General features: G+C 41.7%; 2 protein-coding genes across 3 annotated transcripts; both read right to left on the bottom strand.

Annotated features, from left to right (window-relative positions):
* Positions 1–6,040: 6,040 nt before the first annotated feature.
* LOC6036041 (zinc finger protein 177) lies at positions 6,041–20,202 on the bottom strand. 2 transcript variants are annotated; one of them, XM_038255796.1, is made up of 5 exons: positions 19,377–20,202; positions 10,626–10,908; positions 10,068–10,552; positions 9,155–9,335; positions 6,041–6,493 (listed from the first exon to the last, which is right to left on the bottom strand). In XM_038255796.1, exons 1-5 carry the CDS (start codon positions 19,566–19,568, stop codon positions 6,159–6,161), a joined length of 1,476 nt encoding a protein of 491 aa, XP_038111724.1. In that variant the 5' UTR covers positions 19,569–20,202; the 3' UTR covers positions 6,041–6,158. The 2 variants fall into 2 exon arrangements, with proteins under 2 accessions (XP_038111724.1, XP_038111725.1); XM_038255797.1 differs by having other exon boundaries at positions 9,170–9,335; positions 19,377–20,194.
* Positions 20,203–23,339: 3,137 nt separating this feature from the next.
* On the bottom strand, positions 23,340–24,611 carry LOC6036040 (hydroxysteroid dehydrogenase-like protein 1). The gene is made up of 3 exons (XM_038253423.1): positions 24,133–24,611; positions 23,623–24,074; positions 23,340–23,563 (listed from the first exon to the last, which is right to left on the bottom strand). The coding sequence occupies exons 1-3, from the start codon at positions 24,524–24,526 to the stop codon at positions 23,453–23,455; spliced, it is 957 nt and encodes a 318-aa protein (XP_038109351.1). The 5' UTR covers positions 24,527–24,611; the 3' UTR covers positions 23,340–23,452.
* Between the last annotated feature and the right edge of the window lie 1,919 nt (positions 24,612–26,530).

The raw sequence follows: 26,530 nt of genomic DNA, 5'->3' as shown, positions 1-26,530 counted from the left end.
ATCACGACGAATCAAACAAGTTTCAACGTCGCCGTCGGTGGGAAGGAGACAGGTACGCGCGTTCGAAAAATACAAAACTCAAAACTTTAATTGACATATTTCGGTTTTGATTGGTCACTCGGTGGAACGCTCGCTTGCTCGCTTGACAAAGATTTGAATTTTTCTCGATCGCGATCGCGATCACCGTGCGATAGCGTTTCGTCAGCTTCCTTCCTCACCTGATTGGTCACATTTTGTCACACAGTTCTAATTTGAATACAACGTGGTGAACGCTTTCCCCTCTCTCACTCACTCTTCCTCGCCCCAGATGCGGGACGATGTCACTGACATATTGTGTGCTCGTTGAATTATGATACATGGTCGACTTACAACGAGTATATTTCATCGGTTGATCGATTGGCTCTGGCCAGGGACCGACGACCGATCGGTTCCCGGGAAGAAATCTTATAACGGCTAATTGCTTTCAACGTCTTGGCAACTTGCAGCAGATTCCAGGGCGAAGTGCGAACTGAAAGGAGTCTAGTGAAGTTAAATTGAAGTGAAACTCAAGTGAACCCCTGGTGAATTTTAAATAGTCTCAAGTGATAATCAAATGACATAAACGTAACGTAAAAATAAAGTGAATCTCAAGTTATTCTCAAGTGAATCTTAAGTGAAACTCAAGTGAAGCTTAGGTGAAACTCATGTGAATCTCTAGTGAATCTCTAGTGAATCTCAAGTTATTCTCAAGTGAAGCTCAAGTGAAACTAGAGTGAAACTAGAGTGAAACTAGAGTGAAACTAGAGTGAAACTAGAGTGAAACTAGAGTGAAACTCATGAGAATCTCAAGTGAAACTCAAGTGAAGCTCAAGTGAATCTCAGGTGGAACTCAATTGAAACTAAAGTAAATCTGAAGTAAAACTTAAGTTTATTTCAAGATAATCTCAAGTGACTTTAAAGTGAAATTCAAGTAAAGCTTTAGTGAAATTGTAATTAAACCTCAACTGATTCGTGAATTGGCATGGATTCCCCCCAACAAGCTTAAAAAGTGTCCCAAAAACCAGCTTCGAGCTGCAATTGTGTGCCCGATTGGGGATTGTGGGAACCAATATCGGGGTACCCCCTCGGTCCAGACCTCAACCAGCTTCCAATCAATAGTGGTGGTGGTGCTGGTGGTATCACATTTGGTTGGTTTATCTTCGCTTATGATCTATATAGGTTTAATGCGTCTGAGCTTGAATGACATTTGCGGTGGCTTTTTGAGCTCGGTGATCTACACAAACCGATCAAATTCTGACTAACCAAAATAACGAGTCTCGTGAGATTTGTCCCGGCAAAGAAGGAGGGAGGGTATACATTTCAATCTTTGTGGCCGGCGCGCAGGTCCCGAGAAAAACTGTAAGGTTGAAAGGATTAGACACACATGCATGCCTGGCCGATGGCTTGCTCTTTGTGGTTGTGGGGATAAAAGGCGAGTGACAAAATTATGGATCAAGATCAAATTGATCTTTGGGGTTTCGTCAAATGGCCTTAGAGGCCAGAGAGATATGAGGGAGGAAGGGGGAAGTTGAGGGTTGGGAGGGGAATAAATCAACCAAAATCAGACGTAGTTCACGCGCTCGCGAAAGGCTTCTCAAAAGTGTGTGTTTGATTGGTGGGATGAAGGAGAGACTCAAGTGAGCATAACGATCTGACGAAAGAAACATCAGTAATTTCGCATGGTTGTCGAATTAGATTAATCTGTTTGAGTTTAATTGAAATCGAGACTGGCCGATGGATATATGTGGGCATATTTTTTGTTCTTTTGTTAAATTTGATCGTCTTGTGCAAGGTTTGCTGTTAGAGTGGTGACATTGAGATGAGATGTGGAAATATGAGCAAAATGTGAAATTAATTACAAAGCAATTTTGCATTCAGCCATGAACAGGTGATAGAACAGAACACCTTTCAAAATGAAATATGAGACCTTCAAATTTGGGTGTTTTGTGTTTGTGTATAATATATTGCTTATACAGCAATTCCCCAAGAAAATAGAATGAATCTAAAATCAGATCGGGCTCAAAATTAGACTAGTTCCTTGGCCGAAATAATAAGACTCTGAAAACCTAAAAAAATGCAATTCTCGTCAACTCTCGCAAAACCCATCATTTAAAAAAAAATCATAACAGCGTGAATTTTAAAATTTAAGCGATGACCTATACATTTTAGATACCAAACGTTGCGTCTTTCAATTACGGTAATTTTGGGTCAAACCAGACAACTTTGATTTTGAATCATGCTGTATTCGTGGGGAATTACTGTTTGATAATATATTGTCTGCCTGTGTGGATCAATCGGACCGCGCACTGGACTCACAACCCAGAGATCACAAGTTCGAATCCCGAGGCAGACGCAACAATTCTAAGTGTTAAAAAAGGTACTCGGTGTACTCTCCCCGTGCCATACCTTCACACTTAGGAGACCCGGGAGTCTTGTCGTAAAAAGAACGATACACGCCTGTGGATCCGTTGCAAAACCGCAAGGTTAAAGTGGGCCACATTATAAGGTGTTACGTCGATTCTGTTGTTTTTAATATATTGTCATCAAAAGTATTTCTAAATGTTTGGAAGATCGTATCAGTTATTTTCAAAGGTTCGTTAAAATGTAAAAAAAACATCAACATTTTTTTTTTTAGGCTGTACCCAGGGTAGGTAAACCATCACCATCGCACTATCATTGATGCATATTTCGGTGCGTTCCTCGTCTCTTAAAACTTCTCTTCTCTTTCGCAGCCGAGTGATGGTCGGCTTGCTATCGCGAATATCGAAAGCCCATCACATCGACGAGAAATACCCTATCGCTGGCTCGGATGGAACTATCGTTCCAACCGGAGAGACACGCACACGAAATTGCTGTATACATACACTGGAGCTCACGCACACAAATGAACTCATTTCTACAGGGCTTACGGGCGAGAGAATTTCTCGATTGCTCTTTCTCTTGCTTTTTGAGCGAGGGGACTGGCTGTGTGAGAGATTTTTTTCCGTCTTACGCATCGGTTTGTTCGTTGCTCGCTATTTCATCGGCGTCGTTTTCGCTTCGCTCTCTTGATGCAGTTTTGGGAGAACGCCGAAAATTTGATGATTTGAGCAAGGGACGATATCTAAAAGCCCTCGGCCATCGGCGAGGAAATGAGAAAATACCATCCCTGGCTGTACCTGATATCATTCACCGATTGAACATCAATAGAACACAGAAAAATTTGAAATTTTAATAGGTTGAATACTTCGTTGGTTCAATATGACTTCCTTTTGTGTAATTTTATCTCAATTGATGTTTCTAAAAGATTCATTTAACAGAAACTAATGAAACTTTCACCAGTTCCTGTTGTAAAAATACACTTTTTGTCACAAAATCTATTATAATTCCCAGTTTAAATTTATAATTTGGTTACACATTAAAATGTAAATTGGAAAAAAATATTTACTAAAAATTCCGTTTCCAAAGGTGTTTTTTAGGGTTTCTGATATGTTTCAGGGGACTTAAAAGTCATTTTGTTTTTACTTGAGCTTAGGATGGTGCAAAATCTGATTTGAAAAAATGAGAATTTTGTAAAATCTTAAGTTTAAAAAATCATCAAATTTGCAATCGAGAACGACCTAACATACTTATTTTGATAAAATGCACCGTATTCAAGTTGAAAGCATTCAAAGGTAATTTTGCAATTTAAAATCACATGAAAAAATGTGAAAAAATCCGAAATAATGAGAAAATTTCCAAAAAAAATCTTTAATTTACCTTGTTGATTGGGTTGCTGGTTGCTGAGAAGCAGCATCTTGAAGCTAATATTTTGTGATCAATTAGTTTTCCTCAAATTCATTTTGTTAGCCTTCATTTTCTTAATTCACGATAAGTCAAAATCACTTGATATTCTACGTAAAAAAGTTAAATTTTCAACTTCTATCTTTTCAAATAATTTAAAATTTTTAGAATCAAAAGTAACATTTTACAACACTAATTTAAATATTCAAAATCGAACAAATAGTTTACGTGAAATCTGGAGCTAAATAATGTGGGCTCATTAGTTGACTTAGATAAAAACTCATTTTTCATAAACTGTGAGCTCACGGTAAAAAATAATAATTAAATAACAGTGATTCCACGCTAAACCAGCAGGTTCCAGATCAAAAGTGCCTGTATTTTTATGTTTGGGGGGGGGGGCAAAAAAAATATAAAAATTTAATTAACAAGAAATTGTCTCAACATTCTAAAAGTGTTTTAAAATGCATTTTAAACTAGTTCGGTTGTTTTGCTACCATTAGTTCAAAAAAAATGTTTGAAGTTTTTTGAAAAAATATTTTTTTGGCCCCTGATTTTTTGGGCCAACTTTGAAGGGGGGGGAGAGGGGGGGTGACAAAAACTTTAAATAAAATTTGTACCAGCCTAATGGGTTTTAACTAATTTTCCCGTATGAAAAGTTAAGTCTCAAGAATATAATTGATTTAACGCATTTATTCAAAAAAGATTACTTTAGAATTATATTTTGACGATAACCCACAATCTGAGAAAATAAGGTAGAGAATCATTAAATTGAATATCTTCTTAACAAACAGATTTACAAAATGTAAAAAGGGTTTGAAAGTTATTTTTTACAGTAATCTTTTCCAAAGAAAACAGTCTACACTCGATTTTACAAAGTCGAAAAAAAATTGTGGTGACGAAATATTGAGAATCCAATCAAATTTAACTAAAATTGGGTCGCAGAAGTGGAATTTGCTGTTAAATGGGAGATTTTTTTAAATTGTTTAGATCATGTTTCTAATGAACCTACGGATAATCGAGGCTTCGGAAAGTCGATTCTAGACTGTACCTGAAAAAGTCAAAAATCTAAATTTCACTGATACCATTAATCCTTAAAAGATGATAGATCAACTACATACGTGAAAAATGCAAAGATGTGTACTAAATTTGTGATCAGCATCATTATATTCAATTAAGGACAAAATACTTACCTTGCCGAAGAACTTACAACAACATAAAAATAAAACAAGAAAAAAATGAAATAAGACGCCAACAACAGTTCGGCATAGGATGATTTCTCAATATTTCAACAAATACCTCAAAACAAAAATAATTTTCAATATTTCGACAGTAATTGTACAACGTATTTTATTTATTTTCTTTCTCCACATTTTCACATAAAATCTCTTGCTCTCTCAGCTTCTGATACCATGGAGGGGAAGGGGGATTAATCACACACAACTTAGTAGTGTTTGGACATTATTTTTGCTTCGCTTGCTTTGTGCGCCTTCTCTCAACGACCATTTTTTTCTTTATTTACATGCTTGCTTTGATTTCGCTCAGTGCTTCTAGTCTCGATTTTCTCACAACATTAGAAAATTAATGTACACGTGTAGATTGTTTTTGATTTTTTTGCGTAATAATATAATAATGTTTCTTTTTTTTCGTAATAATGTAGGCAACAAAATTCTCTGGGATGCACACGGACGACGTTCGCGTCAACGCGCGTGACGGGGGGTGACGAAACCTATTCGCTAACTAACGTTTAAATCTTTAAACTAAATATGTATAAAAACACTCAGTGCTCTCTGTAGTCTACACAGTAGTAGTAGTAATAGCTAGTAGTCGTGGTAGTTTTTAAGTACAGTCGACTCTCTGGTTGTCAATATCCAAGGGACCGTCGAGGAAGAGAATCATCAGTTTACAGAACGATGCAAAATGAAGACTCGATTGAAAATATTTTTTTCTTGATACCCAGCTATGGGAGAGAATCATAGCAACGTCCATCAAACAAAAACAAACTAATGTCAAACACCCTTCAAGGCTCCGTTTCGCCAAGAAAAATGTCTATGCAAGCCATGAGAAAGTGAAATTATTGACAACCGGAAGAGATTTTTAAAGCAAACAGAATCCAAGGGACCGTCGAGGAAGAGATCCTTCAAGCAAGGGAAAATTTCGAGGAATGAAGATAATTGAAGTATGCAGATTGAAGGGACTGAAGAATTCATCGATAGATGGAGAATTATTGATATCGAGAAGATCGACAGCCAGAGAGTCGACTGTAGTAATAGTTTAGTTACACGTAGTAGTACACATATTCTACATTGGGGGGGGTGCCTCTTTTAGACGATTTTGGAAGTGGGGGGGTGGGGGTGGTCTGGCGTTGATTCTCACTCGATTTACCCAACTCCGGACAGCATCTGTTTGGTGTAGCTCGAGAAGAGCAGATGCTTGGAGAAGTTGAGCTGCTCCTTGGTGACCTTTTCGAAGGCGGCCGCCGCCGCGACTGCCGCCGGGTGGTGCATCGACGGCGCCGGATTGGACGACTCTTCTTCGCCCTCGCTGTGGCTGCCCATCATGCTGCCGCCCTGGCTGGAGGTGGCCCGGTGTGGCTCCTCGTCCGCGCCGCTGATCGACGTTCCGCCGCCCTCCTCGTGCGTTTTCATGTGCGCTTTCAGGTTGCAGGCCAACGCAAAGGACTTGTTGCACACCTCGCAGACGTGCGGTTTGTCACCTGGAAGAAAGGATAAGAAAACAGGAGAAAAACATGAGAAATCCGTGTGAAGGAGCGTCTGTTTTTGGCCTAGATTTGCAATTGTAATCGAATCCCAGAGGAGAGGTGGAGCGCATCCAACAATGACGACATAATAAAAGCGTAATAATAAATTATCATTTCTTGTGGCGGCGTCCCTCCTCGACTTCAAGTTGATCGCCGGTAGCCCCCATAGAAAGAGTGATGTTTACAAGTGCCAGAACATGATCCGGTCATGATAAGTGCAATTCATCATCGAAGATGATGACGCGGCAGCAGCGCTGCAGTGGCAAAGGGAAGAAACCGACCCTATTGTGTCAATGTGTTTCAATAGAGTCCAGCTCGCGCGCGGAAATTTATGGCCAATGATACGGAAAATGGCGGTGATTTATAAGTGTTTTATTAATTCAGAACCTGGTGCTGAATGGGAAAAGGGGAAAAAATGTCCCTTTTGTGAAGCGCGGAACGATGGGAACCGCGACGTGGAAATAGATCAAAAGGGATGGATGAGTTTGAGCTTTGATGGACGGCGCTATTGCCAGTGGAAAGGATGTAATTTTGAACCGCCAATTGCGCCGTGATGAGAGCTTTATGAACTTCCGAGGAGTTGTAATTTAGTTGGAAAAATCTCATCAGTTACAAATCATAAATAAAACTAAACATAAAATATCTGGGAATTCCAGTCGTAAGTCGCTGAAGCAAGTAATTCGTGATTACACCACAAGTAATCCGAAATTACTTAACATTTTATCATGCCATTTGGAAGCTTATCCGAAAAATAATCAAAGGCTTCCAGATTGGCAAGTAATCTGAAATTACACCACAAGTAATCAAAAATTACTAAATTTTTCATCATGTAATTTGTAAGCTATTCCAAAGAATTTAGTCATGCAGTCAAATAAGCAAGAAGCAACGACAAAGCGATGAGCGCGTGAGAATCTCATCGCGTCTGAAAATCCTCAAACTCATCACTCACGCTGCGTTTTCGATCACGAAAGGCTTCCCATATTGAGCCTTCGCCACCAACCGTGATAGTAAGTGTTATCGACAGTGATTCCGGAGATGTTTGCATGAACAATTGTCCGATCTCCCATCGAGAGGCAAATTGCTACTGATTTTTTACCTTTAATCTTCAGAATTCTGAGGCGAATAAAACTGCACTGTCATACGGTTTGAACTCCTCGGAGGGCGCGACTTCAAATTGCAGGGATCATCCATCTCCCGGCTTCTGAATTGGCCTCGACCACCTTCGGCTCGAAAGAGCTGACGATGATGAATCATATATCGCGATCGCGACGCGATCGTGATTGGAAAATTAACCGTGAAATTCCAGCCCCAAATTTCTCGAGAGATTCTTTTCAAAAGGCCCTGTCTGAAGGTGTTATCGATACCAACAATAAAATATAATAATAATAGTCGAGCGCGAAAGAAACTGTGGCAAACAGGCGTGACTGGGGAGATTTAATTTTTTTCGTTCACTGCGGCGAACAATTTGAAACTGAACGGAAATGGGTTCCATTCAGCGTTGATAGCCTGACCATTCAGAGATCGCTCTGCTCTGCTGAAGAAGCGCGTTCGCCGTGTGCGGTCCGCGCAAGACTTTCAAGTCTGGCTGAACACGTGGTGAAATTGATTCGAACTAGCGATAATCGACGCCTGTATGGTTCAATTTTCTGGTTCATTATCGATTCTTGGCGCTTTTTTCTATTGATTTTTAAGGTCGCGCATTCCGCATTAGATGCGCTGTAGATCACCAGGTTTTTTTTCGTGCAAAGTTTTTATCATTTTCAGCAAATCTCAATTTTCGGAGTAACCAAACACCTCAATTGATTCATCAACGCGCGTCGTTCCCACGACTCGGTCGACCCCAGATCAATCACAACTCCGTTCGGAGGAAACCTTTTCCCATGTCACGATCGCCAGAATCCATTTGAACGAGACTTAGAGAGATTTATTCCTACTTCCTCAATTAACGATGGCATAAAAATTGGGAAACACACTTATCATATTCTCATGGCAGTAAAAATATTTTTCGGAGGTCTTCGACTGCCTTCCAATTTTATCTGATTCAAATGTTCGTTTCCTCAAAGTCCAAACTTTTGCCACAGAAAAAAAAGCAAAAAAAAATGAAGAAGATCAAAAGGATACGATAACCTGACTCAAAACCACTTGACTTGACATGACTCAGGGATCCTTTTTTTTGTGTGTGGTTCGGTCCCTTTTCTCCTCTTCTGCTGACGGTTGCATATGCCTTTTCACCCTCAATAAATTGGTTTATTGGTTTTGTATTCGCTTTGGCTGGCCGGTGCCTTATAAATTATCGAACGTTGGACCATATCGAAAGCCAAATGCTGCATTCGTTCATACACGCAATATCTTTTCTCGAAAACGAACATGTGCATGTCCTTCAGGAAAAATGGCTCTCCCCCTGTTGTTATTTTCTATCCCTATTTCTTTCCTTTCGCTTCCTAATTGGAAGGATCCCTTTTGACTGGAACAGGTGATCCTTTGAAAAATTCTCCCCTCATGTTTTTTTGAATAACGAAAAAGCGCAGACGCTCTCCGAAAAAAGGCGCGAAATGATTTCGCGCCACTTTTTTCCCCCCTTCAAAAAGCAACCTTTACAAATGAACAGAAACTGACCTCTAGGCAACTTACCGGTATGCAGGAAGAGGTGATTCTTCAGGTTCGTTTGCTTGGAGAAGCCGCGCGAACAGATGTGACACTTGAAGGGCCACGAGCCGTTGTGGACGTACATGTGCGACTTGAGGTCGCCCGGCGTCGGAAACGACTTGGAGCAGAGGCTGCACTTGTGGGGTTTGTCCTGTTGAATAAATAGAGAGAAGGAGAGATTTGTTAAAAAATTTATTCGCTAGTTGAAAACGCAAAATTTACTTTTAATGGCAACAAAATATCATTAAATATCGCAGCCAAAGGCTTCCAGTTTTGCAAGTAATTCGTGATTACACCACAAGTAATCCGAAATTACTTAAAATTTTATCATGCCATTTGGAAGCTATTCTAAAAAATAACCAAAGGCTTCCAGTTTGGCAAGTAATCTGAAATTACACCATAAGTAATCAAAAATTACTCAAATTTTTATCATGCAGTTTGTAAGCTATCCAAAATAATTTAAACATGCAGTCAAATTATCTGTTCCTTTTTCATCGAAAATGTGCTCAAAGCTGTCACCATTCAAACGAATTGAGATTTAAACTCACTTAATCACGTTTCAAGACCACTACTCCCACCTAGTTGTGGCCGCATTCAAGCTTAACAACCAGAAAAAAAATCATCCAAAACAGATCTAAAAACCATTACTTCCAAATGGTCCACGTGCCGCCTAGGAAGCCGCCATCGTCACCACGAAAGGCGCTCCTAATAAATCACCCTCGAAGCGCAGATTAAGCCCAGTCTTGATCGCCCACATTTGTAAATTGTCACCATTTGGAAACGCTCGAAAAAAGCCCGCTCAATAATAGAGCCATTTCCCAGTCTACGACTTGGCCACGAATTGAGATGTAAAGATCGTATCAAACCGGTGCGTCAAACTTACCTTAATGTGCGTCATCCGGTGGTAGTACAGATTCGAGCTCGCCGTGAACCGCTTGCCGCACACCTGACACTGGTGCGGCTTTTCGCCGCTGTGAATGCGCACGTGCGTGTTCAGCGACGAGGACGTGCTAAAGCCCTTCCCGCAGACGCCGCAAACGTGCGGCTTTTCACCGGTGTGCGTCCGCATGTGACGCTTCAGCAGACTAGGACGATCGAAGGCCTTGCCGCACACCTCACAGGGCAGCATGGCGCGTTCCCCGCGGGACGGGCGCGCCTTCGGGGAACTTCGGGAGGTGGGCGCTGCCGGGATTGAATCCCGGTGATCGCGGTCCTGCAGGTCGGCGGCGCTGGTGACGCTGGCGCCGGACGAGATTGAAATCGAGCTGTCGCCGGACACGGACTTGCGTTCGTCCTCGGTGCCGGACGGGGGTGAGATCGGTAGCATTACGCGGGATAGGAGGGAGGTGGAGAGATCGAGGGGGGAGTCTGTTGGAGGAGAAAGAAAGATGATCGTGGTTAGTTAAATGACGATTGATCGCGATCGTACGCGCGATCTTACCTTCGAGGATCGAGTCCATCGTTTGTCGGTACAGCTGGCTGCGCATCCGGATGAAGAACAGCTCTTCGGGGCCTTCCGGCACGTAGTACACTACGAGCTCCTGGTGGGACGGGATCGGCTTGACGCACTCGTAGATCGGTTCACCTTTCACCTTGACGCAGACCACGTTCACCTGGGGTCCGTACGTTTCCGACACCCGCAGGAAGCGAATCCAGTTGCAGTGGCGCACCCGCCGTCCGTTGACCGTGGTGATCTCGTCGTACAGCCCAAACCGGTGGCGAATCTACACGGCGCAGAAAGGAAAACATGGAGAATTGATCTGATTAGGGCCGGAGCAACATAGCCGCGCGCGCACGTTCAACATGCAACTTAATGGGAGCTCATAAATTGAGATGTACACCGGCGCGGTTCGGCCCGATGTCGCCGTATTTTAGCGCGCTAGATTTATCGACCGATACTGGCGAGTCAACCGGAGTTTGGAAAAGGAAAGCCGCACATTCAATTCAAATTTCTCCCCTCACAGTTCAGAACGAACTAAATCAGTATGTAAATTTAGGACGCAATCATCCCGAAGTCGTCATCGTGACCCGCTAAGCGAAGCCTCGTCAACAAGGTGTTCCGGGATCACGACACCGACTCGGACACGCCCCTTGTAACAACACTTCAATTTAACGGCTCGTTGATCCTCAACTCAGTGCAGACAGAGAGAAAGAGTGGGTGAGTTATGAAAAACTGCCGGACCATGAAACCGACAACTGCGGTGATCGTCGAGTTGTAAACAGTTGGTTTTACGCTAGGGGGAACATTACCGGCGTTGCTCGAGTTGAGAGTGTGAAAACGCCTGGGTGTAATGTTACAGTAGGGGGAGTAACGAGCGTGACGCGGTCGTGTCGCGATCAATTAGGGTAATGCGGTTAGAACGATTAGTTGCGGGGTTCTCTGAGGCTAATGATGACGTTGGTTGCGCGGAGTACCTTGAGGCATGATTGAGATGTCGAGCGTGACTTGAAGTTATGATCTTCAGTGATTATTGCACCTGCACCTGGGTTATGTTTGCATGATCATGTCAAAAAGATAGATCAAATCTGGTAATGAGCTTGACCAGATTAGGCTGACGGATTACGCAGCAATTACCTACAGTAATGACTATCTTGGGTTACTCAATTACGCGATCTTGATATGATCGTTTTTGTTGATCACTTTTTGAACTCGGTCATTTATGAAAACACTCTGTGTAACTTGGGTCATAAAGTAACTCAGAAACCTCTTAAAAGCAGTTGATACCTCAAGTAGTGATCCACTATTATTGATCGAGTTCAAGATCACCCGATCATGCCAAACCCTATCAAGCAAATTCAATTAGCCCAAAGTCTCGCGCAGGTGATCACCCCGAACCCGACCCAGATAATCCCCCTCCTCGAACACCTCACACGATCACCCATAGACCACTTTACGCTCAATTACGCCCTCGGAAATGGCACTCCAGAAGGCCAGTTGTCTCCGACACGTATCCGAAATGCCATTAGCGCAAGGACCTCGACCACACCGCGACCGTGACGAATCTAATCTAAAGTCCAACAGTCGTCGTCGTCGACGACGACTTGGACAGGTGATACCTACACACAGGGAGACCTGCAAAGTCTGCGTAGGTTCGCGGGGTCTTAACATGTCAATACCGGGCGAGTTGTCTGGTGGTTTGGACTTTCTCACGGTTTTCGCGCGAACGCGCGCGGTCCAAGGATCTGTAATGATGATGATCACCCAGGTCGATTCACTACCGTGCCATTTTTGGTAGCGCCAAGACGTATTAATCAACGATAGAGAGCGGGGTACAAATCTCGCCCCGCGGGTCTTGATTGATTTTTAATTGCACTTTTCTCCCCGTAGTTCGGTAGGCCTAAAGGTCCACGCCGTGATTAATGACGTTCTCCCCTCTCGCCGAGGCTCTACAAATTGATTCCGATCAAAACGCGTTACGCGCCGAAACCCAAAACCGGACAAATCGGATCAGGTGATCGGACCCTCGTCAGCCGGGTTAAGCCGCACTTTCTCAGCATCCCTTTGAGGGACACAAAGTAAAAATAAAAGAGAGGCATAAATTTCTCGACTTTACGTAACGAAAAGCGGGTCACAGGTGCCGTACTGTCATGATCACCTTTCCCCCTTGAAGGTAAGTGATACTCGTAAATTTTTGGCTTAAGCGCCCGAAGAATACCTCAGAAGAAGGGATGGGAAAATTCCTACGTCGAAAATTGATATCTTGCTTAATACCCCCTGGCCTTCACCGTCATTGATCCTTGGCAGCGTGAGAAGGGTTCGGGATCACCTGCCGCCGAAGAAATCGATCGGAGTGACGCCAAATTCTTCGAACCTCACCAAGATCTTTACGGTTATTGCGAACAATTTGGAACGGTTTAGTCCGCCCCAAAACGGCTTAAGAGGGTCATCGAGTTTTAATTAAGCGACCATCGGCAGCCTCGATAAGTATCCGATTTAATTACTTAAGCCAATTCGTGGCTCGGACTGGCGAGGTTGCTGAGCCGACCATAATTAAAAATCAAATCAAATTATTCGCTCTACAGCATTGCCTTGGCGTTCTCGATTGCGAGATTCCTACTCGAAACTAGGTGTTCGAAGGCTTGATTGTTGAGGCAATTGCAAACCTCTTTTTACACCTTAGCTTCCATCCACCCCGGGATTCGAACTGACGACCTTTGGATTGATAGTCCAACTGCCTACCAGCGACTCCACCGAGGCAGGACCCAGGGAGACGACTCCTACACCTGGACTGAGCTAACGACCTAACCTTTTTTTTTTAGGTTAGTTCGGGACCAACATTTACTTCCCTTCCGACGGAAGGCGTGATCAGACAAATCTCGTCTCGAAAAATGCCACCGGGACCGTCTGAGATCGAACCCAGGCCGACTGGGTGAGAGGCAATCACGCTTACCCCTACACCACGGTCCCGGCCGACCATAATTAAACAATTACTTAATTAATGCACAATTCTGCCTTTCTTCACGGTTCTTTGCCGTTCTTCAATTGAAAATACAACTTAATTTGGACTTGCTGCTTCTTCGAAACAAACTCGCAGGTCAGCCAGTAGTTCGTGCTGATTTGCATGAATCAGTCCCGGAATCTCTCTTTACCTCTTTTGAAGGGTGAGGTGGGTGCTGAACTTCCGATCACGACCTCGTTTTTGCTGGTATTCTTTAAACTTATCCGTAACTTCTTGTACTCGAATTTCGCGTGAGTTCATTCATCTGGTGCTGAAGGGAGAGGAGTAACGGAACAAAGAGCGTTTTGCTCTCAAAATAAGAGCAAAATACTCTCAAATTGATGCATTCGGCTTGCATGCAAGTTGGTTTAGTCAACGGTTGCTAAGATTTTGTTTTTGTCGAACAACGCCATCATGCTCAACATTTTTAAAGCGCAGAATAAATCATGGTTCTAATCCAGTTCCCCAACGGTCAGCCCAATTTGTCCCCCCACCAAAAACCGATCGATTCCCACAGAATTTGACTTTCAAATGATCGCTCCAAAACCAGAACGCGCGCGCTCAAAACTCCTCCAATTTAGCGTGATTTACAACCGGCCCCGCTTGATTGACACATCCCATTCAAATATCTCGCTCGGCGAGAAAAACCCCGAATCGATAGAGCAAGAAAAAAAACCTGCCCCAGAAAGACCAGTTTCGGGTCGATTCCGGCGGCGGCGGTGGCGACTCTACTCCACGGCTAATCCGGGGTTGTCGGAAGCTGACCAATACCGTTCGTTACCGAATATGAGTCAGCGCAAATTGCGCGCGCGGGGGCTAATCCCAAGGGGTTCTGGGCGAACTCATTAGCGTCATCATTTCGGGCGAAGAAGGGAGGTCCGTTGACCCCCGGGTCGACACAACCCATACTTCACCCCCTCAAGAAAGCGGCATTATCTAATCCAGGGGGGAATTATCGAAGCAATTACCGGATGGTTTTATGAATTTATTCCTTTACTACCGTCGGTGATCCCCGAGGTGAACTTCAGGTGCTGATTGGGACGAGAAATTTTTCTTTTATCTTTCAGAAAAGAATTCTGACCCGAAGTCGATGGTTGATTAATTGCCACGTTTGGCATAATTCGGTTCACGCACCAACTTGACGAGTCGAGGAATGTTCTTTATGAGTTTTTGGACGAATCGGAGCGGTAATGATGATCAATTAGACGGGATGACCTGTGTTCCGATGCGTTGCCGCCGCCGCCGCCAACGTTGAGAAGGGATCATTAATCTTTTTTTTGTTTTTTCGGTGATCGAAGTGAGATGAGGAAGGTGCTCGAGGTTGAGAAGTTCAAAAACCATCAATTATGGAATTTTCATTCAAGGAAAATGAACTTTCAACTGATTTTGAAAAGTTTGAAACGTTCGTCACTTGTTGCGGCGTTGAAGTCTTTTTTCATTTAAGCTTGTCGAGTTTTTTGTTTCCAGAAGTCTGAATCCTTACTCAAAGAGAAGTATTCTTTGAGTAAGGATTTCAAAATTCAGGAAGCAACGAACTCAACGCTGATACAAGTGACGAACTTTTAAACTTTTTAAAATCAGTTCGAAGGTTCATTTTCATCAAAACAAAGATCCATTTTTTCTTGGCTCAAAGGCAATCAAACCTCGACATCAATTTGCACTCCACCGGCTTCAATTACCGTGAAATGTTCTCTTTCAAAAAACCTTCTAATGCTTTCAAAACTGTTTTCGCTGTCTCTTCTAAATGCTCAACCAAACCAGATCAAATCACTCAGATTAGCACCGGAATCCGCTTCTACCTGTGCCTTCCCTCGCCCCTCAACTCCACTCCTCAAATCAGAAAAGGTGCAAAGACCTCTTAGCGGAAAGCCACCTCAACCCAAGTCAAAAAAAGAAGCAAGCAAAAAAACTATCTCACAATTTTCATCTCAATTCATCATAAAATGCCATAAAAACCTTACAGCACCGCCACCAACAACAAACCTCGTGCGACTATTAATAGATCATTCCACCTCACTTCTGCGTTGTTGAAGCCTCAAAACTTTTGTTACCTTTCGGGAAAAAGTCGCACGCCTCTGAACTTGACTTTTCATTCCTTCTTCTCTGAACTCAAAAGTTGCATCAGACCTGTTCCACCCCAAAATGATCAATTAGAGGTGAGTGCAGGTGCATTTTTTTTGAAAAGGGATCATCCCATGCCAAATCGATCATGGACCCTTAAAGCACTGCTGGCGCCACCAGCAAGTTCAAGTTCACTCCACCAGGGGCGTGCTAATTGCTACGCTAAACTGCGTTGACCGGCGGTGACATGCGCGCAGCGCAGCCGACGAACCCAGCAATTTGAGCTAATTGTTTTTAAGTGACGAACTCGCGCGCTAGCGAGCTCAGCGTGTTGACATAATTAATGCAAAGGGGGGCTTGGCGATCGTTGACGATCTCGTCGGTGAAAGCCGATCAACGTTTACGCGACGGAAATTGATTCAAAGTTCAACGCTCGCTTATCGCCTAATCCTGCCGAAGACCACGTGGAGGTCTGCGCTGTTACTTAATTGGTGCGCAGTAATTTTCCATTTTAAGACACAAGCAACTATTATTCAATGCACTCCAAGCTGGGAAGGGAGCGAAGAAAAAAACGCTCGTGCCCTTTCTTGAACACAAGAAGACCTGTTCAAGTTATGTTGTACTCTGGTGCGCGTGTTATGATTTAATTGACGCCACCTTAAACTTGCGCGTGCAAGAAGAAGGGTTGGGGAAAAACTGAAAGTGCAATAGATGTCGGTACCGGATTGTTGCATTTTTAATTGATCAAACCAGATCAACCCCGTCGAAGAGAGGGGTTGCCCCTCGCTCAGTGTAAATGAACTGATGATCGTTACGTTGATTGATTGTGGAACCGGTTTTCTTTCACCGACCCTTCAGATCACCTCGGTGGAAGGAAGGGCAGTGTGTGCGGCAGCGGAGATGAGATTGTTTCTGCTGTTACTATTTCAGATGTGGTCCAGAGATGGTGGTGGCAATGGCAATAGCATCGTGTTAAAGTTCCCCGGGAAGGAAGCTTGCCGGAGAATCGAAGTTATGCGGTTGTCGAAGAGCTGCTGCTCGAAAGGGCTTTGGGGAGTTCGGGGAGCCGACTGATAAGGTGTTGATGGAATTATTGGTTTGATGGATTGGGCGAGGAAATTGAAAGTAGAGACAATCTTGCGCTAATTGCAAACTTGTTGCAGATTTGTTTGGAAATCACGAATAGAATTTTTATTTGAATCATAACAACTTTTTGGTACCTTATCTAAAAATGTCATTGTTAAATGCATCAACTTTCTATCATAACATTAAAAATTCAAAAATACAAATATTTACAAAAAAAAACTTAATTCACTCGAGCGAATAAGGACTGCATAAACAAAGCCAAAACAGCTGTGCTTATTCACGTCAAATGTTTACCATCATTTTATTCTAATTTGAACAACAAGTTTAGCTGTACTGGGCAAAATTATAGACAACTACTCAATTTTTTCATACTGAGTTATCTTGTAAATATTTCAAATTAACGATCGTTAAATTTTCTTTCTTAACAAAATTTAATATTAACTATTTAAACCGTTAATACGAAAATTAATCTAAAATATGTTCTATAAAAGATAGAAAAAATGCTTGATTTTCATGAGAATTGGGTAATACTCCTAACTGATATATATTTAAAGGCAATTAAAAGAATAAACGCATCGATAATAATTTTCTGAGATTTCATGTAAGTAAAGAAAATCGACCAAATATGTTCATAAAAAAAATAAAAAAAACGGACGATGTAGCCATTTCAATAAACCAAACTTTAATAATTTATGCATTTTAGTTAAATTACAATAAGATAACACAAACATTGAAAAGCACAAATTTTATAAATATTAATATTTAAATAAGTATTACTAGTAAAATGATATCAAAAACAAAAGAAAGGTAATGCAACTTTCGTATATAAAACTTCAAGACAAAATAATGTAAATTTTTGACAAGTGGCAAAATGTAATCAAATGTAATCAAATTTAAAATCAAGTCATTGGATGAAATCATCTATAACATAGGTGAGATCATATTTTAATAATAAAAAAAAGACATAACTTATAAATCATTATCAAAATTTGATAATTTTATTTAAATTAAAATAAAATATCAAAAACAACCCGGGGGAAAAAAACGTTTTATATATGAATTAATGAAATAAAAATGCCCAAACAAATTTTATATGATTTTTTTATGTTCAAAAGAACAAAGTTATAAAATCGCCACTCGTGTGCTATCTTGTGACACGTCTGCTGTAAAAAGACAGGGCGTGTCACAAGATAGCACACACGCGACGACTAGTTGGCAAAAGTGGCACAAGCTATGAAATTAATTTTAAAATTGAATCATTGGATGAAATCATCTAAGACATAGGAAAGACCGTATTTTAACAAAATTAGACATAACTTATCAAAAATAAAAGACCAAAAAAAACTTTAGAATGTAAGTAAAACCTAAAAATTAGAAGCTCTGAAGGTGCTGCTATCATTCTCTTTTGAATCTGTAACTTTGTTATCTAAAAATTTAAACAGTTTTAAATGGTCAAAAATCAACGCATATCTAGTATGTTCAAAGCTTAGCAAAAAGGAGGTAGATTGGTGATTTTTTGTAACGAAACCAGATGAAAAATAGTTATTGTCTTCTTCAATTTTTACATTTTTCACTGGAGTCAAAAACAGTTTTTTGTCTTTTTTTAATTCGTGAATTTAATTCAAAAAAATAATAACAGCAGAATCATAATTTGCGGTCCAAATTTAGATCCCACAGATCATTTGCTAATTTTATATGCAATAATTTTACAAAAGTTCCTAACCATAAAATTTTCAGGAATTTCTAACATCAGTTAAGAAGGCACAAAACGTATATCAGAGAGCAGAATCAATTGATGACAAACAAATTTTTCGCAAAATAAAACATGTTTAACACTAAACTGTTAGTCAAATTATCCAAATGATGCTATGTAAAATTTTATAGTTTTTTAATTAGGAGCATATTGATTTTTAATATTTTAAAGCAGTAGGAAATATATAAATGAACTCTGTTGAAAAAAATAATACGAAAACTTGTAAGTTGATACGTTCAAAGGAGTCATAGAACTTACTTCAGAAAGTTTGAAGAAATTACACAAGGAAATAAGGTAATCAAAGTACCTATTTGCAATTTAACTTAGATTTTTTTTCAACTTGGATACTGAGATTTTCATGAGCAATACAAAAAAAACTAAAAATATAAATGTTTTCTTATCTCAAATTGAACTGCAAATGTAGTCAAAAAAGAAACAATATTATAAAATGATTATAGTAAAACTTACAAGACTTACAACTTCATATCAAATTCACACTTATCCCTTAATGAACATGAAATTTGCCTTTTCGCTATTTCAAACCATGGGAAAATTCGTCTCCCACTGCCCGGCCAATTATTCTCGCCTCAGCGACTCCCCCATTTCTTAAGAAAAACTTCTTCTAACTTCCTCCGAGCAGCACAAACCCCTCGCACGGCGGAACAATCTTCCAAGACGATCGCACCAAGACGTCGTTTCCCACCTTACGTCATGGGAGGGTGGGCTTTCCTTCCGATCTCTTCACACCCGGCTGACTTTCCTTGTTTTTCTTTGTCGAATCTCCCACGCTGCCCACGGAGGTGTGAACAGCCACCACCCCAACTTGGTTGGTTGCTCTTAAGGATCTACTTACATCATCTTCGTCCACGTAGCTGTACAGGTCCAGATTGTCGATCCGGACCGTGCCCTGGAAGGGGTAGCACACGGTGCCCTGGGGGATCGCCGTGTTGGACCACACGGTGGCCGTTTGCTCACGGGAGTTGCGCGCCCCGACGCCGGTCACCGCGAGGGCAAACTCCTGCGGAATCAGTACGCACGTTTCCATGATCTTCTTTGCTTTTGAGAACTTGATCACTTGAACTTTTTTTTTCTTGTAAACAATTGTTTGACTCACAACTTCACACTAGCTTCACGCACATTTCCCCAAACCTCGGAGGATGATCTTGGATCAGAACCATAAAACTCTCTATCTCTTCACAACTTTTCAACAGTTCAGGTACCGCAAGGATCGCTGCTTGTATTGCACACGGGTAGTTCACGCGGCAGTACCGACGGGAAAGAGCAGTGTCCCACCAAAACCCAAAACAAAACAACACACACGCGAACGCTCAAGTCTGACCACTCAGAAGAGGTCCAGAACTATGCGCGACGACCTCAACACCGACTGCTCGCGGAGAGTTAGAAAGCCACCAACCCGGCTGGCTCGACGTTTGCACAAACACTGTCCGCTGGAGATAGTCGCGATCTAACCGTGACCTTCTTGGGCCAGACTCCGGTGTGCGCGCGATCGATACAGTTTCTGTTGTTGTTTTCCGATTCTTCTCTCCACACGGGAAGGAGAGCGCGGCGCGAGCGAGCACGTAAAGCGACCTGTCGAGGAACCTGTGCGCCCCGCAAAAGCCGACGAACTGTAACGATCTCGAGAGAGGGAGAGCGAACCTGTTGCGTGTACGGGTAAGGTGCTTGCGCGCTACGCGCGATCTCCTTCATTCCACGTGGTTCCGACTCACCAACACCAGTAAGCTTTTATGATCACGATCAGTATGTGGCGATCGCAACAGGTACGGTACCTTCTTCTTTCGCCACTCTTCCCTTTGTTTGTTCATCACCTGGTTCGCTTTGCTCTCGATCTTCTGTCTCCGCCTTGCTTTTTCCTCACCGCTTTACCGAAGTTGATCGAGTCTTCCTCTCTCTGGTGAGAGAGAATCGTCGATCGCCGTTAACGGCGATCGCAGCAAGCTTCGAAAGCTCGCACACACTCTCCCTCTCACGATTCGATCGCGCTTTGTTTCCGATCGCAGCAAGCTCCCCGTTGGTCATCGGCGCATAAAACTCATTGAGTTTCTCCTAGTTCGTGTGCGAGCGCTGCTTCGCAGCCTGCTGCGCGCGATCGGAGTCCGTCCCGCGTATCGAACTGTGCGAGCTCTGATTGGCTCAAATCACCGTTTGGCTCGCATCGCACTGGTTTTCGGGGAGGGACCATAGCGTACGTGATCGCGCGCTCTCACTCTCTCACTCGATTGTTTGCTCTCGCTCGCACAGCCTACTTTATTGAACACTGTTCGATCGGTGATCGTTCCTCCTCTCTCTCCTTTCGTCTCCCCACTTAACGAAACCAAAACAACTCGTTTCGGGGGGAGAGAATAGCAATCTCATTAAAAGAACAACTCTCCGCTCACCCCCAACTCTCCCCCTCTTGACAGGTTCAGATAACGAACCGAAACGAAAGCGCACACTCGCGCACTTCAAGCTCCTTGGCTTACGCCTTTGATCGTGACTTCTTCGTCGTCACTCGATCTTCTTCGCTCCAAAACGAAACTCGTTTATGTTTGTGTCGCTTCTGAGATTCGCGGCCAGGACTCTTGTGAACCGTCAATCGTGAGATTACATCAATGGGGTGCAACGCGTACGTACGTGTACGACGACGACTCTGATGTTGGCTACTGCACCCGCCGCCGGTGTGTGTGCGAATTTCATTCATGTCGAGCGCGCGAAATGCATCCATCTGGGCCGTTTGTCGATGCAAGAATGATGAGGATGCTGAGATTGAGGAGAGCGTATGGAGAGGGGATGCGAGGGGGGGGGGCAAACAGGAAATGCGACCGACAACAAACGGGTGACAATAATGGACGGGCGACGCGGGATTCATTGATGGTTTTGGGTGGAGAAGTCGGGGGAAATAAAGGAAAGGATTTTCAGAAATATCTGCCGTTCATCACAGAAAATTCAAACATTCTGCTCAAATTTAAACAGCATTACATTTATATTGTATTTTTTTATTTTAAAATTTCTAAGCGGTTTTTTCGGAACAAGAAATTATGGCGCATTGTTAGCAATTTATTTTTTTGGGAAATTTGTTAACGGGTTACTGACATAGATTTCAAAAGTTGTTGAGAATTTTCTAAAGATTTTGCGAGTTATTTACTTTATAGTACATGAAAAATTAACACAAAAATAAATATTGGTGCCTTCCACAAATTCCGTCACTTTTTTTCAAGGATTTTTGACCCGCCGAGGGTTCTGGACTATAAAAAAGGATTCAACTTTTTCCAACATATAAGGGGGTTGAAAATTAAATTAATCTCCAATAAATATGTTTATCAGAGATATTGTATATTGGTGGACAAAACCAGCGAGCGAGCCGCTCAAAGAGCTGCAAACGAACCGTGGCTAACAAAAAAGAAACGTGGATATTTTTAAAACTTCGGTCTTTGGAAAGAATCGTTTCACGATGGCATGATTTATGTTATACATATATTTTTTTTAATTTCCAAAAAAATGTACTACAGTCCAGACTCCAAACACGATTATCCGAAGGCCTTGGCAAAATTTTACTTCGGACAATCGAAAAAAAACGAAGTTGACTTTATAGCTGCCGGCCACCACTAGTGTCTTCCATTTAACTACAAGGACTTCGCCGCCATGGTCTCCCTAGTGTTTGAGTACGGCACGGAGTGACGGCGCCGGATACCCATATTTACACTTAGAATTTTAGAGCGCCCGCCGCGAAGTTCGAACCAGCAATTTTTGGATTGTGAGTTTTTTTTTGTGATTTGATTATCCGAAGTCCCACAAACCTTCGGATAATCGAACTTCGGATAGTCTAAACTTCGGATAATCGAGTCTGGAATGTATTAAATTTGTTTTTGAAAATTTAAAACTGATTGAACATTAAAGTATTACCAAAATACAAATTTGAGCATTTCAAATTGCATAATTTGTAAAATATTACCAAAAATCTGCTGAATAGTTTAGTGGTTTAAAAAAAACCCCTTTGTCCGATCAAACTTTAGCGTTTACAGACTTTATCGATTAAATCAGAATGTAGAAAAGAGTTCACAGAATATTTTCTCCAAATAAAATATCAGCATTAGTTCAAATTTTCCAGCTTCCTAGATTTAGGTGTGGATGCCATTCAATAACTCGAATGTTTAGGTTCGAGTAGAAACCTTGCCAAAGAGATCAACAAGACCTATTTTGTGGTTTCTATTATTTTGAATTGCCTTTTTTCAAATATCAGAAATGAAATCTTTTAAATTAAAATAAAGTTATTTTTTAAATGATTTTTTTTTGTAAATTTGGCCCGCAAGCTCATTTGAGCTTCAAATTTGGCCCGGCCTCCAAAAACTTTGAGCACACCTGTTAGATATTATCGTGTAACAAATGATTTTTATGGGAAATGAATGGATTTTACAAATATGTTGACGCAATTAAACCCTCAATGATGATTTAGGAATACTTCAAGATTAAGGTTTTACGATTTGTTAAAAAAAATATGATAGTTTATTGTTTTAAATTATACCCAATTCAAATAGTTTCGTCAGTGATGGCAAACTATGATGAAATTTTGTGAATAGCTTTTTAGTGGTTCTGGGCCAAATAAAGAAATTTTCATGTTGTTATAGACACCGTTACGTTGTAAAAGATTGAATTAGACTTCCAAATCTTGTCTATTTGCTTTTTATAAATCTCGTTTTTTTTTTTTTTTTGAAAAGGTCCAATGAACTAAATTTTCATATTTTGCTTTTTGGGTGGTCAAGTTGTATTACTCCGTTAAAATTATGTGGCGGTTTATCGTAATAAAAAATATAAATGCACAATAAAGCAATACAGATTTAATTTATTGGTGATCGTAATACTCTTACATCGAAAACATCTTAAAAATGAACCTTAACCTTAAACGTATAGAACCCACTGGTGTTGCATCAACTACAAAGTAGTCCTTTGTGTATTTTGAACAGGATTCTTCTTGAGATCTCCAAAGATATGATAAACAGCCCTCCTGAACAAACTCGCTGGGATTAACATGCTGCCCAAATACTGAAAATAAAACAAAACCATTTGGTAACAATAACCTTCAGAAAATTTATACAAATCACCTGCAATGAATGAAACCAATGCCCACACGTGTGGCTCGTCTTCCCAATCATCCACGTGGCCCACCGTCCGTAATCGTTCGCGTCCGGAACCATCGATCCTCCGTACTTGGTAACGTTCCATCCGTCGGTCAGGTTGGTCCTCACAAAAGCCGGCACCGCCAGCTGACACTCCACCCCGGTGCCGCGGAGTTCCTGCTGCAGGGCCAAACTCAGATTGTGGCCAAACACCTTGGTGGCGGAGTAAACCGAAAGGAAGGGGGCCGGGAAGTAGGCGCTGGAGGAAGATACGTTGATGACCATTCCTCGGCGGGCCTTCTTCATGATCGGGAGGACCAGGTGGGTCATCAGCAGGGTGGACACGATGTTGACGTTCACCATCCGGAGGTAGTCTTCGGCTGGGTGATTCTCGAACAAATCGAGTCCACTGTCCGGGACGATTCCGACGTTGTTGACTGCAATGATAAGGTTGGTCAAATTTGATTCTTCTTAAAATTTACTGTTATTTCTTACCAAGAATTCCTATATCAATTCCTGCGAGTTCCTTGCGGATGTGTGAATAGATCGGCGCCCCCGCGGAAAAGTCCGCAACGATTCGTTTGATCTGCACTCCGTACGCATCCTGCAGCTCCCTGCTGACCTTAACCAGCTTCGCATCCGATCGCGAAATCAGCACCAAGTTCATTCCCTTTTTGGCCAGATTCACCGCGTACCCCTTCCCGATCCCATCCGTAGCTCCCGTAACCACAGCCCACTTTCCATACCGTTCCCCTAGTGTCTTTTGACCGCACACAATCTGCTTCACCGAGCCCCAAATTATCCCGAGCAGTGAAGAGTACAAGTGTTCGTACAGCCAGCAGACGCTCGCGTACACGCCGATGGCCGCCAAAACGTACAGCGGAAGCATTCCGAGCGTGGCTTAAGCTAGCGCGACTAGGCAAAACAAGTACAACCGATACTCGCTACCGGCTAATAACTAACTAAACTGGTTAGGGCGCTTAGGCGAGGCGATGCCACTGTGCGGTTGCTATCGATGCTGTTGTATCGGAACATTGCTTGTAAGTGTAGAAGGGATCATTCATAAGCTACGTAAACGTATATTTGAAAACATGATCATTATGTTATTTTGAGAGATGAAATAAACAAATTTATGATTTTTTTATTCGAACGCATAGCTTATGGACAATCTCAAATAATGAATGTTTTGATTGAGGCGCGGTTTCTAAGTATGTGTCACGCTGCAAGTGTAAGTGAATTCTCACTCTGGACAATGATTCTAAATTGAATAATTAGCTCTAGAATTATCTCGCTAGAGCTGTGTAACGAACTCTCCAGAGTACACGCAGGTCAATGGGAACGGTTAATCAGTATGCAGGTACAGCAGTAAACAATGATGGCAAATTGTCGTCGTGCACGTTATTAACATTAGTTGGTGAAAAAGCATCAAATGCTGGAGCATAGGACGAGGAAATGAAATATTACAATCGATGAATCAATGAATTAATAAAAAAAAGTCCAAATTGAAGATTCTGTTCATCGCTCGGTTTCATTTTCCGTTTTGAATGTTATTCCAAGCATTTAAACAAAAATATTTAAATGAAAATCTTACATGAACACGATTTGAATTTCATTTTCAACACCCCGTGAGGCAGTGCTTGCTTTCTCTTATAATTAAGATTTTAAGAGTGTGAAAATGTGTTTCATATTTGAGAAAAGACAGACCTCAAAAGTTATGTGTCTTCCACAAATTATCAAAAATCAGAAAAAGTGATGTAAATTTATTTTGCACATTGATTTTGGCCATTTATGACAAGTTTATCGAGATGTTTATTTTTCGTAAAGTTCACCAAATTTCAAATTTGATCGAATATTTTGTTTCGTGTGTGGATTTTTTAGGAGAAAAAATAAAATGAACAAACCTAGTTAGTATACTCCTAGACTCCAACACTCTATATAGTTAATAACCCGGGTAAAAAAAATAAAGTTGCTCAAATCAAAAATTATATGAGATTGCCCGAAAGAGTACTCAAAATGGAGGCTCAGGCCAAAATTTCAGCCCATTTGGTGAAAAACTGGCTTGCCTTGAGCAGGAACAAGTTTAAATAGGAATTAACCCGTAAAACTGGAGCATTTAGGTAAATTGCTCTGTAAAAGTCAGCCGTTAACAAATGACCACTATTGCATACCATGGGGTCCCAAGACGATACGAGGCCCCTGGTCTTGCCTTGAACCGGATTCATTCCGGCGTCGCAGAAATTTTCATGGTCCCAGCTAAATTTATAGGGAAAAATCAAAGCACACTAAGAAGGCTGCCTCGATCTGAGGACGCCTCATGGCAATCAGCCATCACGTGGCAGGAAAATAACTTCAAATTCGGCTTCAAAAATTACATTTAGCGTTGTTAAGGTGTTTTCGATCAAATATCTGGTTGAATAAAGTGTCCTAGGAATAACAAAACCATTTTAAAAGCTTGATGCTTTGATTTTTCCCTATACATTTAGCTGGGACCGTCTTGCATCCTTCGGAGGAATTGTTCCCCAGACCATCCCCTAGGACCCTATGGTATGCAATAGTGGTCAGTTTTGAAAAAGTTGGTCGTCATCGATCATGGCCGTTCATGGTCACCCGCGACAGACACGGACGACGAAACAAAGTGAAACGCAAAAAGTAACTTTTTCAAAACTTTTTTTCGTAAAATCGCGATAACTCGTGCAAACCCTTTATGTCTATATATCAAAATTTTTGTAATTGTCTGCTCTACAACTTTGTAGAACATTGTTACACTTAAAAAATAACCCTGCAAAGTTAGAAAAAACACGAAATTTTAAAATGAAAAAATTTTGTTCTAAATGAAAAAATGACACTTCTGGGTCAATGAAGATTCGAAAAGTACATTAAATTTCCCATAAAA

This window comes from Culex quinquefasciatus, chromosome 2 (genome assembly GCF_015732765.1).
Source record: "Culex quinquefasciatus strain JHB chromosome 2, VPISU_Cqui_1.0_pri_paternal, whole genome shotgun sequence".
Classification (NCBI taxonomy): Eukaryota; Metazoa; Arthropoda; class Insecta; order Diptera; family Culicidae; genus Culex; species Culex quinquefasciatus.
This window is presented reverse-complemented; position numbering and strand designations above follow the sequence as displayed.